Raw genomic sequence first — 17,128 nt, forward strand, 5'->3', positions numbered from 1 at the left:
ACACGTCATGATCACAGGGACCAGAGAAGACGCCGCGGAACCACAGTCACAGTTAAAGACCAGACTTTGACCAATGTCCCGATTAGGGTATAACTCTTAGCAAATCCATTAAACTCCCGATAGACGGTTTGTGAAGGAGAGTCATTAGTTGAGATTTTAACTCAGGCCCACCTGGTGTGGATTCCTTCTTGAATGGGTAAAACAGGGGTCATGCTCCCTTAGTTAGGAAATTTGAATACATCGTCTCTAACTGAAGGGAGTCTTTATCATAATAAAGAAAAGAGACGTCAGTTCAGACCAGCAGATACATTGAGTTAGCAACAGAAGGGCCAATGGATCACAATTAGTGGATTTACCTATTCCCTTTCCCTAGTGACTGGCATTGGTTGCGTAGGTCTTTATCCACAACCTCAGGGCTTCGGAAACAAAATCCAGCCCCTCACCCAATCCCAAGCATGCAGTGACGGCCAACAAACAGCATCTGTTTCAAAGAAACACCACCTGTCCAAATGGAAAATCAAGCACGGAACCACCTTGCTTCCTGAGTATTTGTTTCCAGAGCAGAAGAGACAAATGCCATTCTGTCACTGCCACAGCCTTTTAATGCTCTGTAGGGACAAGCCTGGACTCTGCCAAGTAGACTTGGCAAGTTTTAGAGGAACATTTGGGCCTTAGATATCGGCTCTCTGACCTTCTGGGGCAGAGCTGGGTGATCTGCCGTGGAGGAACCTGGACCTTTTTCCAGGCAGGCTGGAGGGGAGTGAATGCCCCACAGGTGTGGTCAGCTCTGGCTTTATGGAGAGTGGTGCAGGGGACTGCCAGGGAGGTCCTTTCTGGCTGTGGGCACTGGCCCTACGTCTGGAGCACATCTGCCTTGTGAGGGCAGCCAAAGCCCCACCTTTCACAGGGCAGAAGAGAAGTTTGCGAGGTCTGTAGTGTAAAACACTCCTGAAGAGTCTGCAACTTGGTGAATGACTAGACTCTTTGAAAAGGTATTTTCTACAATTCTAAATAATCTGAAGACAACATTGATTTCCTCTGCCATATCCTCTTTAAGCACACTTAAGCCCCTTTTCATTGGGGAACAGAGGTATCATGTCCTACCCCTTCACTCTTCTCCTCCTTTTCCACCTCTGTCATGCAGAATGGTCTGCTGGGATCAGATCAGTGAATCTAAGATTGTTACATCAGGCACATGTGTCTGTGGCATTTGGCTTGCCATGACTCTTTGGTGTTTGACCATGACTTGGGGAGTCAGCATCATCTGGGGCATGTGAGACAGAGACCTGAAGGAAGCCGGGCTGGTCTGTGGGCGTGCATGTGTGGTTACTCATATTTTCTGTAACCATTTTGCAATGATATGTTTCATGGGACCGCTACACTGCTGGTTGCTAGAATGACTCCTTTTATTGCTGAGATGAGAAGTAGGCGAAGAGGGACTTTCCCAGGCCAGAAACCCAAGGCTCTCTTAGGATGAGTGTTGCTCTTCTGTTTTCGAGTCAGGGAGCCCCATGGCTCTCATAAAGGTTGCCAATGGAGAGAAAGGAGCACTGGGAGAGAGCTGGGGCCATGTGGGCTCCATTTAGGTATTCTTTTTTTTTTTTGCGGTACGCGGGCCTCTCACTGTTGTGGCCCCTCCCGTTGCGGAGCACAGGCCCCGGACGCACAGGCTCAGAGGCCATGGCTCACGGGCCCAGCCGCTCCACGGCAAGTGGGATCTTCCCGAACCGGGGCACGAACCTGTGTCCCCTGCATCGGCAGGCGGACTCCCAACCACTGCGCCACCAGGGAAGCCCCATTTAGGTATTCTTGACTTGCACATCAACCATCTGTGATCTTATCTGGAAGATGTTCCTTTTCATGTCTCTTTCCCTTTCTCTTTCTTTCTCAAAATCAATAAATGACTTGTTATGTCTCACAGAGATGTAAGCAATAGAATTAGGTATTTATTTGTTATAGAGTTGAACTATTTTCAGTATTTACACCAGAAAGAATCTTGGGGCATGCAAAACCCATAAAGGCAGTGTTACTGCTCAAAGAAGTGGTGCATTAAAGAGGAAGGGCATTAAAGTGGGCATTCACTATCACCTTTGGCCTTCAGAGTGGTGAGTGGATGCCCTGGGCTCCAAAATTCTGCATTTAAAATTTTTGAGTTGACGGTGATTGTTTGCCCAGTTACATAGGTGCTGGGAACCTGGCATAAGTTCGGTCTCCTGCCTTTCACAGTGTTGTCAGTCATAATGCCCAGCCCTGAGAGTAAGTAACATCCACGGGCTCTGGAGTCAGACTGACTGGGCTTGAAATCTGGCTCCTTTATTAGCTGTGTCCACCTGGTCAAGTAACTTAATTCTGTGCCACCGTTTCCTCATCTGTAAAATGGGGATAATGGTACTTCATAGGGAAATTAAGAGGATAATATGAAACACTGCACATAGCATAGCGTGTGGCATGTGGTAGGCAGTCACTCAATGGTAGCTTTTATTGTAGAGGGAAGTAATTTGAGTCCCAGATGACCGGAGATTTACGTTCACATTACTGAGTTTGTCACCATGTTCCAGGCACCCATGGATAGGGTAGGGTGGTAGAAGTAATGTATTGAGTGGGCAAATCGTGTCACCTTCTGTACCTTTTTTTTTTTGTTTTCAACTTTGCATCCAAATATTTAGATCAAATGATGTCCCTGACCCATAAAGCCTTCATTAATTGTAATACTGCAGCGTCATTGGTGTTCCTGGACCTATAAGAACTCATTCTCTACTTTGGGCCTTTCTAGGGTGATGTTCTATAAGTACCTAAAAGTTTCTTTTCTTGCCAGGCACTATCCTCTGAATCCCCTTTGAACTTTGCCTAAACTTGTACAAAGAGATTTTTAAGTTCTTGCAGACAAAAATGCATGATTAATAAATACTGGGCCATTTGGTTTCCCTTTATTAGGTCACATACAATTATTTTTACACTCCTACAGATATCGTTATTTCCTGATATTTGGACAGTTGCTTACAATTCTTCAATGTATTTTCATTGCTCTTCAAATAAGGACAAAAATCCTTTACAAAGTCTGTCTGCATTTCATTATTCTCCAATCGTAGCTTAACTTTTTCTCCTCTTTATTACCCGTGCTCCAGGAGTACTTAGCTTCTTTTAGTTTATCAACTGTACCATGATTTCTTGCCTTAGAGTCTCTGCACGTTCTGTTCCCTCTGCCTGGACTGTTCTTCTCTTCCTCTCCCCTCACTATACTTAGTTAACTCCTGTTAATCTGTCATATTTCAGCTTGGAAAAAAAGCATCCTTGGAAAAGTCTTCTCAGCCACATCCTACCTATGCTGCACACCAGTTGGACCTTGTTATCTCTGGGTGTATTTGAGATCTTCTCTGTGTCTTTATTGTTCTGCACTTTCAATTGAATTAGCTGCTGATTTTCATCTGTTTATCCTGCTTGGGACTCATAATTTTTGAATCTGAGTATTTATGTTATCCATAAATTTTGGAAAATTCCCTTCATATATTACCTCTACTTCATCCTCTCTTGTCTCCATACGGAACTTAAAGAAGACGCACCTGGCATTTTTTTCTGTCTCATGTCTCTTAGCCTCTTTGGTATATTTTCTATCTTTTTATCTCTCTGTGTGATATTCTAGGGAATCTTCTCCTATTTTTTTCCAGTGCACTAATTTTCTCTTCAACTCTGTCTGATTTGCTGTTTAACTCTTTTAAAATTGAGATTTTATATTAATGACTACATTTTTTTTCACTTCTGTGAGTCCTAATTGATACTTTTCCAAATACGTCTTATCTTTTATGATAGTGTCTTTTTCTTTTAAAAGTATTTTTGATTACTTTTATGTTTTTACTTGTACTTCTGATTCTTGCTCATGTATGTTGTCACATAATTTATAACTTTGCCTTGCTTAGGGCAGACCTGGAATAATTAGTTCATGCTTTTTACTATGGTTTTGGTTTCCTTTTCCCTTTTTGACCTAGAGATTTCTTAACTTGCATTTAAAAGTGTATTTGTTATATCTTTCTCCAGCATATCTAGGTGTTTAATAGTGGGGGTTTTATTCTGCCAAATTGCTGGAAGTAGGTGTCCTCTAGGTCCCCTTTTATAGACTGTCATAATTGTCATGAACCATTAAACAATAACCATCTGTTTAATGCCTTTCTTCCCTGCAAGAATGTAGTTCCATGGGACCCGGACTATGTATGTCTTACCCCCAAACTGTAGCTCCAGCTCCTAGCCTAGTGCCTAGAATGTTGTAGGGATCAATATTATTGGAATAAATGAATGAAGTGGAGGCAGAGGTGGCTCTGGATGTCATGTCAAAATGGGTTAGGAGCCTCTCTCCATCTTTTTACAACCTTTTAAAACAGTCTCACCTTTCCTTGAATGCTACCCTTCCCTAAAGTGATTTAATCACTCTGTAATTGACACAATGTCTTACAGGTGACTTTACACTATTGCTTTCGTTTACCTTCTATATAGATTATTCCATTTGAACTTAAAACCACTTTGGACCTAGGAAAGGATGAGATGGTTATCCTCTCTTTATAGATGAGGATACTGAAGGTCGGGAGATGATATGTCTCACATTTTGTAAGACAGTCAGTAGTAAATCCCAGAGTTAAATCTAGGTGTTTTGACTTTAATTTTACAGGACTCTGCCTTAGCTGTTTGGAATGTATACCAGAGCTTCTTTATGTGAAAATAAAGTCCACTTTGCTTCTTCACTTAAATACCTGTTTCTTGCTAAAGATATCAGCATCTAGGAAAGAATGGGTGCTACCCCTCGCTTGGTGCTGTTTTGATTTCCACAGCTAGAATCTCAGGACTCAAATGACTTGATTTTTCATTTGGACCATGTACTTGCTTCTTTGGAGACAAACATTACAAACTACCTTCTGTCAAAGAATCCAGGTTGCTCGAGAGCCCTGTTCGTGGCCTAGTTGGATGTGGAGGTGTCTGGTAAAGGATGGTGTGTTACAGATCACACAACAGAAACACAAGGTTCATCAGTGTTTACCACTTGGAGGGGTAAGGCGAGGCGTGGGAAGGGGACACATGGGCAGCGACAGTCAGAGCAAGCTGAGGCCCCCGGGTCAATTTCCAACCTCAGGGCTGAAGATCTTGGGTGGCTGGAATCTCCCAGGCCCATAGGTGTCTAAGAAGAGACCTCTTGACAGCTCCCACTGTGGCCCTGGAGCCATGTGGCAGGCACAGCAGCTTCCTTTCTGAGGTGGGGAGGGGAGAGGGAGTACCAAGGAAGCAGATCTTGGCTACTTACCTTAGGGCGGACCCCTTGGGCGTCGCAATGCCATAGCCTTTGGAATCCAAGTTACCTCCCACTTTCATGGTGTCACAGGGTCTCCGTTGCTCAATATACTCATTCATGGTGGACTCTAGAAGGTAGGCGTATTTGCCTTTGGATTTCCTTACTCGGATCATCCCCTCCTCCGTGGTCCGCACAAACACGGATGGTTCTGCTGACTTCATGTACGTCCACATCTTCTCAAACACGGCGATTTTAGACCTCTGGCAGGGGACAGGAACGAAGCTGGAATTAAGCGCTGGCTGTGCGTGGTGGCATGGAGGTCGGCCCACACACAATAATGAAGAGCCAAGTGTGGCTTGATCACACATTCATGAGCGAGATTAGCTCAGGAAGAAACAAATTATCGGTGATTGCAAAATAAGAGGCTCTAATTAGTACCAGTAGGCTTCAAAGTACAAATATCTTGCAAATGCAGAATGAATAGGAGAACTCAGAATCTTTTAATTACTGCTGAATAGTTATAGCCCTCTTAAATATGGGGAGAGTTAAGAAACTGGGGCTCTGTCTGACTTTTCAAGACATCAGAGGACCTATTTGTTGTTCAATAAGGTCACATTCACAAAAGCCCTGAAGAAGTGGAGAGCTGACGATATAGGTGGAGTCTGATTTCATCGTTAAAGGACAACACTAAAGAATTTCTAATAGATCATAAGTGCCAAGTTCCAGTCATCCCGTATTGCAACACTGGCCCTCAGAATGCAAATTGTTGTCTGATAAAGTTAATAACTTGGGACTTAATACTGTCTTCTGCTTACATTTCAAAAACCTCTACCTCCAGCCAAGCTGCTTTCCTCATTTCCTCCTGAACTCATTTTGGGCCTTCCTTCCTTTGTGACTTTGCCTCATTTGTTCACTCCCCTGGATATGTTGGTTCTCTCCAGCCATATCCTACTCAGCATCTCACAGATCAGAACAAATCCTGTGTATTCTGAGACCATCTCGGTTCCAAGGACAGTAGTTCTCAAACTCTAGTGGGCACCAGAATCATGTATGGAGACTGCAAATATGCAGACCCCCTGGCTCTAAACCTAGAGATTCTGATTCAGCAGGTGTTGAATGGAGCCTAGAATAAATCTTTTTCAGAAGTTCCCTAGGTGATTCATCTGTATGGTCTGTGTGGCCCTCACTTTAGAAGGAATATTGTGAGGATTGATGTTCCTCTAGGACACATTGTCCAGGCGCTCACTGCATGTCCAAGCTAGACTTTTAGGATTGAGAGCCATTCACACTTGGGCTTAGGTCTCAAGTTTGTGAACACTACCTGAGGGTAGGGGACGTCTTCCCTTCTTTGGGTCCTGCATAGAGTCTAACCTTGCATCTATCTAGTAGGTTCTTAGTTAGGGCCCATGGTCTAGGACCACAAATCCACCCTCTCACATGTGATGCTCTTCCTAAAAAGCATCCTTTCCCCAACAGGTAGATGTATTTTAGGGCTACTGGTATCTGGCTTTTGAAAATGCTTTGTAAATGGACAAGTGTTAAACTCATGTAAGGGACTATTTTTTTAAAGACAGTTACTACTAGAGTTAGGCCACCTATGTAATCTGGTGGTTGATATATAGATTACAGATTTCTTTAGTATAAAATTATCATTATACATGCAATATGTCATTATTCTTTGCACACAATATCAGATTTATTTTCTTGATATCAACAAGCGTTGGCAAAATATTGATATGCAGTTAGCTTGTTGCTTGAGCCAATAAAGATATTTGGACCCAGAAAAACTCTAGGTCTCAAGGAAAAATGAATGGAGATCATTACTGAGAATGTCAGGGAAGCGTTCCCTAGAGTGAATTGTAAGATAGTCTATAATTAGATAAATGAGATGATTTGTTTCACTAGATGGTTTGCAATCTGGGAAGGACACTGGCCTGGGGGTGAGGAACCCTGGGTGGTAGTCTTGGTTCTATTGCTAACTTTCCTCATTTGTTCTATAAGGAGTTTGGACATGGTAACCTTTACGTTCCTTGCTAGCTTGAAATATTTGGTTCTTTACGTGAATATTTATCATTCAAGCAACAGTGTCCAGGTGAGGAAAAAAAAAAAAAGAAAGGAGAAAAGGGAGGGAGGATTATCAAAGTTAGGAAAAGAAATATCCGAGAGCAATCGTAGCATCTACAACGTATTGAATATTCTCTCACAGGAAACAGGAAAATAGATAAATTCAGCTGTGACCAGATTTGCGGATCATCTTCCAGGCACAAAACCAGCAAGACACGCAGCAGGGCAATTGCAAGATGCAATGTGACCTGGCAGGATGCTCACAGCGGGGGAACACTGGGCGGCTGACAGGCAGAGCTGCAGAGTGCTCTGGGCCACAGTATGCAGAAAATTAATATGTCCTCTCAGCCTCACCCCAGTGCCCCCAATGCCGAGGCTGCACTCACAGTCGCTTAGAGTAGAACTATCAGGAAAATGTCATCTTCAGGAATGCGAAGGCAATGTGAGTGGCAGGGAGGATTGGAAACAGGCTTGGGGTATTTGTTCTTGGATCTCTCTCCTCATCCGCAGCTCCCACAGCCCTTCACACATCTTAATTAAACTGTCGGTGGAGGATTAAGTGACTCTGGGTTGGGGCTGCCGAGAAGCTCTGGGCTGTCACAGGGATGAAAAGCCAGACTGTTCAGAAGTAGAATTCTTGTTGCCCTGTTTCCTCCTTCTGCCTTATGGGGGTGGTAGGTGACCTTGTCTCCCCACCCACCAAGGTTCTGGTGGGATAATTCTCAAGGTCAGCGTCACAGAGATGGAAGGGCTCACAGGACACATCGGGTCAGCAGCACTCTTTTGTTTTTTTTTTTTACAGGTGAAGAAACCGAGGCCCACAATGTGGCAATGAACTGTCCAAGTCATGTAGCTTGTTAGTGGCAGAGCCAGGAGGAGTAAAACCTCATCTCCTGATTGCACCCCTAGTACCTTTACACTACACCTAGCTGTCTCCCTCGTTTTATGCTTTATGTTTTACTGGCTGCAGGACTCTGGGCAAGTAACGTAACCTTTCTGAGCCTCAGTATTTCTCTCCTGACAATGGCGATAATATGTACTCACTACACAGTGTCGCCATGGAGATATATGAGGATAGAACACTTTAAAGTGGTAAAGGGCATACCCCAATGCCTGGCACGTAGTAGGTGTTCCGTAAGTGGTGCAATTACTACTAATAATTATGACTTTTCTTCTGGTTGGACTTTAGGGTAGAAATGCCCAATACATGTTTGGCTTGGTACCAGTTTCCCTTCCTATATACATGGCAGACATTGATAGCAATTAAAGAATTCTTTCATACTGAGCCCGATGTGACCTCAGAATCCCTCTTAACATAGAACTCCAGGCAAGCACTCTTGACCAATCAGAGTGAACTGTTGATACAACCTATTTGCCTAGTCTAATGAAGTAAGCCTGGCTAGGGCACAGAGCTTGTCGAATATGCACTGCCTTGGTTCTAAATGCCTAGCACAGTGCTCTGGACAAGAGATAGTAATATGTGTATTTCCATAGTTATTAACAGAACGTGGAAGTCTTAAGTCTTAGCTGTGCCTCTGAATTAGCTAGGGCATGCACATTTTCTTCTTTGGACCTCACTTTCCGCAACTACAAGAGTGGAGGGTTAGACTGGATTTGTCTATGGGCCTATCTAGTAACTTGAGCGATCTTTAAAAAAAAACTATTAATGACACCATCCATTAGGACAGTGTGGTTCAGTGCAAGAATATTTGGGTCGGAATGAGGAAATTCAGATTTTGTACCCCTCCCGGACACTTGCATCATGAATTCCCTGCATCTCAAATTCTTGCCTGCAACGTGGACACACAACCCCTGTTCTGCCTTAGGTCACAGGTGAAACATAAAGGAGACCATGGATGGGAAGGGGCTTCGGGGGCTGTAACATGCGAATGTACCGGGGTGGAGATCATGGGTATATAATGAGTGGACAGATTGGGTGGTTCCCGACTGCATCAGCTGGGCCTGGGGCATAGAACTGGCTTTATGGACAAATATCAGGCATCTCCTTCATACTCTGGTTACAGGCTAAAGATGTCAGAGAATTGTAACAAGATTACAAGTGCTTTTTCTACTAACTGGTTGGGTTAGCCTAAACAAGTCATGTTTCTTTCTAAAATGACGACTCTGACCAGATGACCCCTAAGTTACCTTCTTGCTCCAATATGTTGAAAATGAATGATTTTAGTCTTGGAACCTCCATCAGCCATGGTTAGGACTTTGGTCCCTCTTCTGCCTGTCATACAGAACGCAGAGCCCACGATCAAGAGGCTGTGCACAGCACCCTGAGGGTTCACTCAGAGTCTGGGGTTTGCTCCATGAAGTTGCAGTGAGAACCCAGCGGGTCCGCATAGGATCCCCACCCTCTTGTCCGAGGCGATGCAGAGGCTAGCTCTGTATTCTCCTCCTCCTCCTTATTGGCTGTGTGACCTTGGGCAGTTACTTTTACCTCTCTGAGCTTCCTTTGTAAAATGGGGATAACAAATCCCCAACTCGCCTCTGATGAGAGGATGAAATAAGTCATGAAATGTGTGTTTCTTAGCACAGGGCCCAGTTCATAGTATGTGCTGAGGAAGTAGTAGCAATTGTTTATTATTTTTATTTGATTAATATATGGTAACTCCCTGTGCTAAACATTTCCAAAGTCCAGGGAACTACAGGTTTTCTTGCCTTGGAACATTTGTTCAAGTTGCTCCTTTTGCCTAGAATGTAATTAGCGTACCCTGATCTAACTTGGTTTCATGATGTCTAGAGATGTTTACAGGTCTATCCTTTGTGGCCATAATCCCTCCCTACCCCTCCTTCAGGATGGCTTTCAATTGCCCACACCCTCCGAAGCCCTAATGGGAAATGGAGCCCCCATTCATTGTTCTTTGTTTCCTTGTATTTTAGATGTCCATCTCTTTTCATCTCATAATGACTCTTGGAGGTTGACATTATTTTCCTCATTTTGCCTCTAGCCACAAGACATCTCCACCACCTCCACTCCCACTTCACATTTTCTATATCTCCTGGCACTATTTAATAGACTGCCTATTCCAGTTATTATTTCCCATATAACATCTCCTTATTCATCAAAGTCTCCAAGGAGGGGACACAAAGGGCATCAGGTTGGGACCTTGTTCCTCGCTGTTCCTAATCAATTACTAATAAGGCTGGAGATGCTTATAGGAGCAGGAAGGGAATTATATGTCATATCCTTTGCAGCCCTCGGAGAACTTGGCACAGACTGGTATACATAAAGGGTCTAATTCAATGCAAGAGCTTTGAAGTTTCCACGAATGCAGAAATGAAGGTTTCTCAGAGATCCGTAGAAAGCTGAGAAATGTCTCAGTTTCCCTGACTTACGCTCAGTTAAGCAGTTGCCTATAATCTCATGCTAGTGAGAAGGATATTTTACTGACAGTAGTGGTTCCCTTTTGTGGAAGTGCCCTGGGACAAGGGATGTCCCTACCCTGAAGAACTCCTTCGTGGATCCCGCTTCTAGGGTCCCGTAAGCGATTTCTGTCTGCTTCGCTAGGTCCTCGGCACTCTCAATGGGAGATACCATCCTCTCCACGGTCAGGAAGGCGGCCAGGTTGGCTGTGTAGGAGGAGATGATGATCAAGGTGAAGAACCACCAGACGCCGCCAACGATGCGGCCAGACAGGGACCTGCAGCCCAAAGGGAAGAGGTGTCAGAAGCACAGAATCAATTACAGAAGACTGTGGGGAGGGGCCGAGGGCCAGCCCCAGCCCATCCATCAGCAGAGCTGTCAAGCCCTCTTGCACCCTAATCTTCTGTCAGCAGGGTGTGAGAATCCAAACATCAGAGTCTCCTGTGCATTTTCCTTCCTTACCGTGGATAAGGACCTGTGGGGTTGCCATCCTTCATGGGTGAGACTGCCCTGCAGGTACATCTTCACGCTCACTCTCACACATACATACACATCGAGACACGAGACACATGCCAGCAAAGACACAGATATGTCAACATTTGCCCGCAAAAATCACAAACATGTATAAACATCCTGTTACAAGCAGTTGCATACATGCCAAATGTATGTGCGTACATATATAAACGCAATGCATTTACACAGATGTTGCACACATTTGATTATGTCCAGAAATGTTTCCAGACTGCCTTCTCGCCACTGCCCTCCTGGCTGGCAAAGGCCACCAAAATGATGGATTAGAAGGAAGGGAAGGGAGAACATTTTGGAAATAAAGACAACACTAGCACTCCGTCCAGCCACCTTGGGGAATGTCACTGTTGAGTGCAGGCACGGTTCTGCTCCTTATCAAAGAGAAAGAGAATTTGGCTGAAATAAAAGACAAAGGATAGTCTGATCTGGATCAAAATGGCAAATATGACAATCATATGTGAGACAAGAAACTTATCCTTGATTTTTGGGTCCTGTTCTCTCTTATGCCCAAAACTGTGAAGAGAAACGTGACCAGCCAAGAGTTCCACTGGGATTGTTTGGATTTGGCTAGGAGACTTCAAGTCCGGGGCTTCCCAAAGATGTTACCAATGATGTAGATATTATATGGGGAAATTTTATGTGGTGATTTTATGTGGTGGCTAGACATGGCATCGAGCCATACTCAATCAGATAGTGATAAAGTTATTTGCATTCCATTACTCCTTCCATGCTGCTCAGTTTATTAAGGAAGTGTCATCCTGGAGCTGCTGTGCCCTTAAGCCCTTTATAACATGTGCTCCGACAGCCTCAAGCTCAGAGGTGACAACGCTTAACTAGAACCTCATGCTTGACATCGAGAGCAATCACCAATCGAAACCGTGCGTTTTATGGATAAGGAAACTCAAGAGTCCCAGATCCTACTGACTTGGGAGCAACACCCAGGCCTGCCGGCTTGCTTGACTGTTGAGACTTTGTCAGCCCTCTGTGTGTTATTCCCATGTTCCTGTCTGTCCTACTTTGTTTCGGTTTCTGAGAGACTCCTTTTCACTTCAGGCAGACAATGCTCACCCCAGGAAATCCAACGAATACTTGTTATTGCTTGCTATATAGAAAGCACTGTTCCTAGATGCTTCACAGGAAGGGGGAAATAAGAGGAGACTTGTTCAAAGGAATGAGAGCAGGAGAGTGCAACAAAACGATGTCCTTTGAAGAACAGCTTCAGGAAGAGGGGAGACTCTACAGGAAGAAAGGGCTTGGAGAGATATGTTCACTGAAGGTCTGATGTGAGGCTTGTGCCTTGTGACCTGAGTGAGGCGCATTTGGCAGAAGTTGCAGGAAACGGATGCCATCTAAATAGGAGGAAGATATTTTTGATGGGCAGGGTAGTACAACAGTGGCTATCCTGAGGATGACAGTGAGTGTCCCTATTTCTGAAGATGTTCAAGTGATAAACTATTTATAGAGATGTTGTACTTGGTGCCTACCCTTGGTCCTCCAGGGTACTAAGCGCTGGGGACACAACAATAAGCCAGACAGAGGAAAGGCCAAGCATCATGTGGGACCAGAGACGAACTGCTTCCTCTTAACACTCCTCCCATCTCTGAGACCGTGTGATTGGAAGTCGTACATAAGTAGGTCAGGATGCATGGCTTCCATTGGACCGTCAAGCAAGATGAGGTACATAGAGGCAAAATCATTCTCCCAGTGCCCCAGGACTAATACACAGTTGTACTCAAGATCACACCAGTCTTCTGATAACTAGTCCAGTGCTCTGTTCACCTTAAGAGACAGCAGATACAAGTGTCCAGGCCCGTGTGAGGATGCTGCTTCTTTTCCAAATCTGGATGATCACAGTGGCATCTGACCTGGACTTCTTGCCTCCATTCAACCCCCCTACCCCCCATCCTCCCACTCCTCTGCCGAATCAGTTCTCGACAAGGGAGCCTGCATGATCTTTTGGAAAACGTTGATTACATCTTGTTTCTTCGTTGCTTAAAACCCATCAAGGCCCTCCTCTTACACTTGGAATAAGATTCAGCTCCTTGGCCCGCTCTCCAGTGCTGTCCCACAACGTGGATTCTGTAACTCTGGTCACTCTGGAATTTGTTTGATCCTTTATACTCAGAAGGCTCTCACCCTTATCACATGCTGCTCTTTCCCGTGATCAGTCCATCAACCCTGTTCATCCTTCAGACCTCATCCTAGTCATCACTCTTTCAGCATTCAAGCACATGACTCTCAGAGCCCCGTGCAGCTCACATTGCAGCTGGTGTCTGACATCTATTTGTGTGACTGACTGTCAGGTGAACCCCTAGACCACACGCACTGTGAGATGTGCCATGTTGGATCTCTAGCACCCAGCGCAGAGTTAGCCTCAGTAACAAGTGAATGCACAGATGCCACCTCTTTTAGAACCTGATGGTTACATTCACATTAGATTCTAGAGCCCAGGAATAATTTTCAGGGCCAGGAGAATTCTAACCTGCTGTGGTTCAGGATGTCTGGAGTCATGGTTTCAAACTGTGTGTTCAGGATGGCAACATTACGTGAACCGAGAGACCCAGCTGAAGTATCCCAACTTGGGGATCTATCTGTTGAAGCTCAAAGGCCTCCCAAGAAAGGTCCAGGCTTATGGGTCCTTTTTCCTGTTCTTTAGTATTTATTTGCTGGATGTTGAGAGGAGCTTACCCTGCATGGTATTCCCTACATCCCTGCCTACTTAATGAAGATAGCAAGGAAAAATTCTTCTGCTTCACAGCCAGCAGAATAACTGTCATTGTGGAATAACTGGAGGGCTGGGGAATAGGCTCTTCAAAATGGGACATGATTCCAATGCTTCATTTGTATTCAATTTGTAGTATGGAACTTGAGTGTGTGTGAACCCCCTCCTTCAGTTCAGACCTGGCACAGGCAAAGCTGGGCCTCTACCTAAGAACTCTGTATTTTCCCAGCTCCATCCCAGAGGCAGCCCTTCACTTACAGCCCCACAGCCTTGGCAAACTGCCTGTCTAGCTGGGCCTCAGTCTTCCACTTCTGTTTAATGGGTGAGACTAACCCTACTTCATGGTGAGAAACCAAAACTTTCAGACCTAGAAAAACTCTCAGTCCGTTCTTTTCCTTTAATGGATACAAGCTATCGAAACTAAAATGGTAGAGGAGAAAGTACTTCGAAAAGTGCTGTTGAAACAAGACATTATTTTTATGATGATGATGAATTCCCCCAGGGGGTCACAGGGCAAAGCATCACTTTTCTTCGGAGGGATGGCACAGCTGTAATCTGAACCCCTTAAAGGTCTGCCTAGTCACCTGAATTTTATTGGTCTCATAACTTGGCATAGCTCTATCCCCAAACTCCCTAGGTGATCAAGGAAACCCTTATGTTCCTCCAGAATTGGCCACAATTTATGTGGCTTGTTGGACCTTTATCATACTTGAACTTGATTCATTGCTCTGGGAAGTGGATGGGAGAGGGATGAATGCCCCCATGTGGCAGATGCAAGAACTGCAGGTAAGAGATGTAAGGGGACTTGCCCATGGTCACACAGTGAGGCACTGGCAGAGCTGGGACTAGGACCCAGGACTTCATATTTCCTGTCCAGCACTCCAGCCACTGCAGAGCATTCCCCCTTTCACCAACTTCTGATTCGTCCGTAGATGGACATGGACTTCCTCACCTCATGACGGTTCATGATGTTGGATCACAGCCAACACCCACCTTTCTTTTTTTTTTTGTCTTTGGGACTATTTTGATTGATTGATCAATTGATTTTTATTGAGGTATAGTTGATTTACAATGTATTAATTTCTGCTGTACAGCAAAGTGATTCAGTTATACATATATATACATTTTTTAAAAAAATCTTTATTTATTTTTGGCTGTGTTGGGTCTTCGTTTCTGTGCGAGGGCTTTCTCTAGTTGTGGCAAGCGGGGGCCACTCTTCATCACGGTGCATGGGCCCCTCATTATCGCGGCCTCTCTTGTTGCGGAGCACAGGCTCCAGACGTGCAGGCTCAGTAGTTGTGGCTCATTGGCCTAGTTGCTTCGCGGCATGTGGGATCTTCCCAGACCAGGGCTCGAACCCATGTCCCCTGCATTGGCAGGCAGATTCTCAACCACTGTGCCACCAGGGAAGCCCCCATTCTTTTTTTATATTCTTTTCCATTATGGTTTATCACAGGATACTGAGTATAGTTCACTGTGCTATACAGTAGAACCTTGTTGTTTATCCGTTCTATATATAAAAGCTTACATCTGCTAATCCCAACCTCCCACTCCATCCCTCCCCCAACCCCCTCCCCCTCCCCCTTGGCAACCACAACTCCATCCTCTATGTCTGTGAGTCTTTTCCTATTTCGTAGATAGGTTCATTTGTGTCATAGTTTAGATTCTGCATATAAGTGATATCATGTGATATTTGTCTTTCTCTTCCTGACTTACTTCACTTAGTATGATCATCTCTAGTTGCATCCATGTTGCTGCAAATGGCATTATTCCCTTCCTTTTTATGGCTGAGTAATATTCCATTGCATATATGCACCACATCTTCTTTATCCATTCCTCTGTTGATGGACACTTAGGTTGCTTCCATGTCTTGGCTATTGTGACTCATGCTGCTCTGAACATAGAGGTGCACGTATCTTTTTGGATTCGAGTTTTGTCTGGATATATGCCCAGGAATACTCACCTTTTGTAATGCTCCCTGGAACCTTTGGGATCCACACAAAGCCGTTTAGCCACCAACATCTCCACAGAATTAGAAACCTGTTTGCATTTGTTTTTCATTGCTGAATAACAAATCACCACAAGTTTAGTGACTTCTAACAGCACTCATTCATTACCTCCTAGTTCTGTAGGTCAGAAGTCTCGGTGAGGGTGTCTAGATTCTCTGCTCAGGGTCTCACCAGGCTGAAATACAGGTGTTGTTTGGGGCTGTGGTTCTCATATGGAGCTCAGGGTCTTCTTTCAGGCTCACTGGTTGTTTGCAGAATTCATCTCCTTGTGGTTGTGGCAACGAGGTCTTCTTTTCTTTGTGGGCTGTCAGCCAGGTGCTGGCTTCGGCTCCCAGAAGCCACCTGCATTCTTTACCATGGGCCCCCGCCACCTTCAAGCAAGACAGACTGTGGCAAATCCCTCTCATTCTTTGAATTTCTCTGACTTCCACTAGCTGGAGAAAATGCTGTGCTTTTAAAGGGCTCATCAGATTGGGTGACGTCCACCTGGATAATCTGAAAGCCAGCTGGCTTGGGACTTTAACTACACCTGTAAAATCTCTTTACAGGAGTAGCTAGGTTAGTGTTTGGGTTACCAAGAGACAGGAATCTTTAGAATTGCGTGCACCATACTGATTATTCATTCATTTTACAAGCATTGCTTGTATGGCAGGCACTGTTGGTCACAGGGGAGATAAAAGTGAATACACCACAGCCTTTCCCTTCCAAGGAGAAAGTGGGAAGGCGGTGGGCAAACATGGGCTTTGGTGGTCAGACACCTGATTCTCTGTAAAGTGCTGTGTACGGAGCGTAACGATCACTCAGTAAAGCCATTATCACCATGTTATATCCATATCATAAACAGTCATTATAATATTATGTTAATTATGTGACAAGTAAGAAAGCAGCACTAAGGGAACACAGAAGGGCTTGCTAGTTACTCTGTTGGCAGAGGGGTGGGGAAAAGTTACTGGAGGAGGAGAAAGTTGTGCTAGGTTTTGAAGTATGAGTAGGAGACTGCCAAGCAGAACAGGTGCAGGGGTGGGAGGAAGCAAGATGGATAGAAATAAAAAGGAGAAGGTGAGTGGGATATCACCTCCTCTGTAAACTTCCCCACCTTTGCCAGCAGAGCGCCAAGCAGCCCCTTCTGTATTCCCGTTATACCACGATCATTCTGCTCT

The 17,128-nt window shown here is 44.7% G+C and overlaps 1 protein-coding gene across 7 annotated transcripts in view; it reads right to left on the reverse strand.

Annotated features, from left to right (window-relative positions):
- The window catches only part of GRIA1 (glutamate ionotropic receptor AMPA type subunit 1), a 307,667-nt gene that overhangs the window by 35,454 nt on the left and 255,085 nt on the right, over positions 1 to 17,128 (reverse strand). For all 7 annotated transcript variants that reach the window (XR_004349192.1, XR_004349193.1, XM_032626637.1 and 4 more), the window contains 2 exons: positions 10,788 to 10,986; positions 5,285 to 5,532 (listed from right to left, as the gene is read on the reverse strand). Coding sequence is in view for 5 of the 7 variants with exons in the window: in XM_032626637.1 (XP_032482528.1) it covers positions 5,285 to 5,532; positions 10,788 to 10,986 (447 nt within the window). In the remaining 2 variants the exon portion in view is untranslated. The remainder of the gene's footprint in view (positions 1 to 5,284; positions 5,533 to 10,787; positions 10,987 to 17,128) is intronic.

Source organism: Phocoena sinus, chromosome 3 (genome assembly GCF_008692025.1).
Source record: "Phocoena sinus isolate mPhoSin1 chromosome 3, mPhoSin1.pri, whole genome shotgun sequence".
Taxonomy (NCBI): Eukaryota; Metazoa; Chordata; class Mammalia; order Artiodactyla; family Phocoenidae; genus Phocoena; species Phocoena sinus.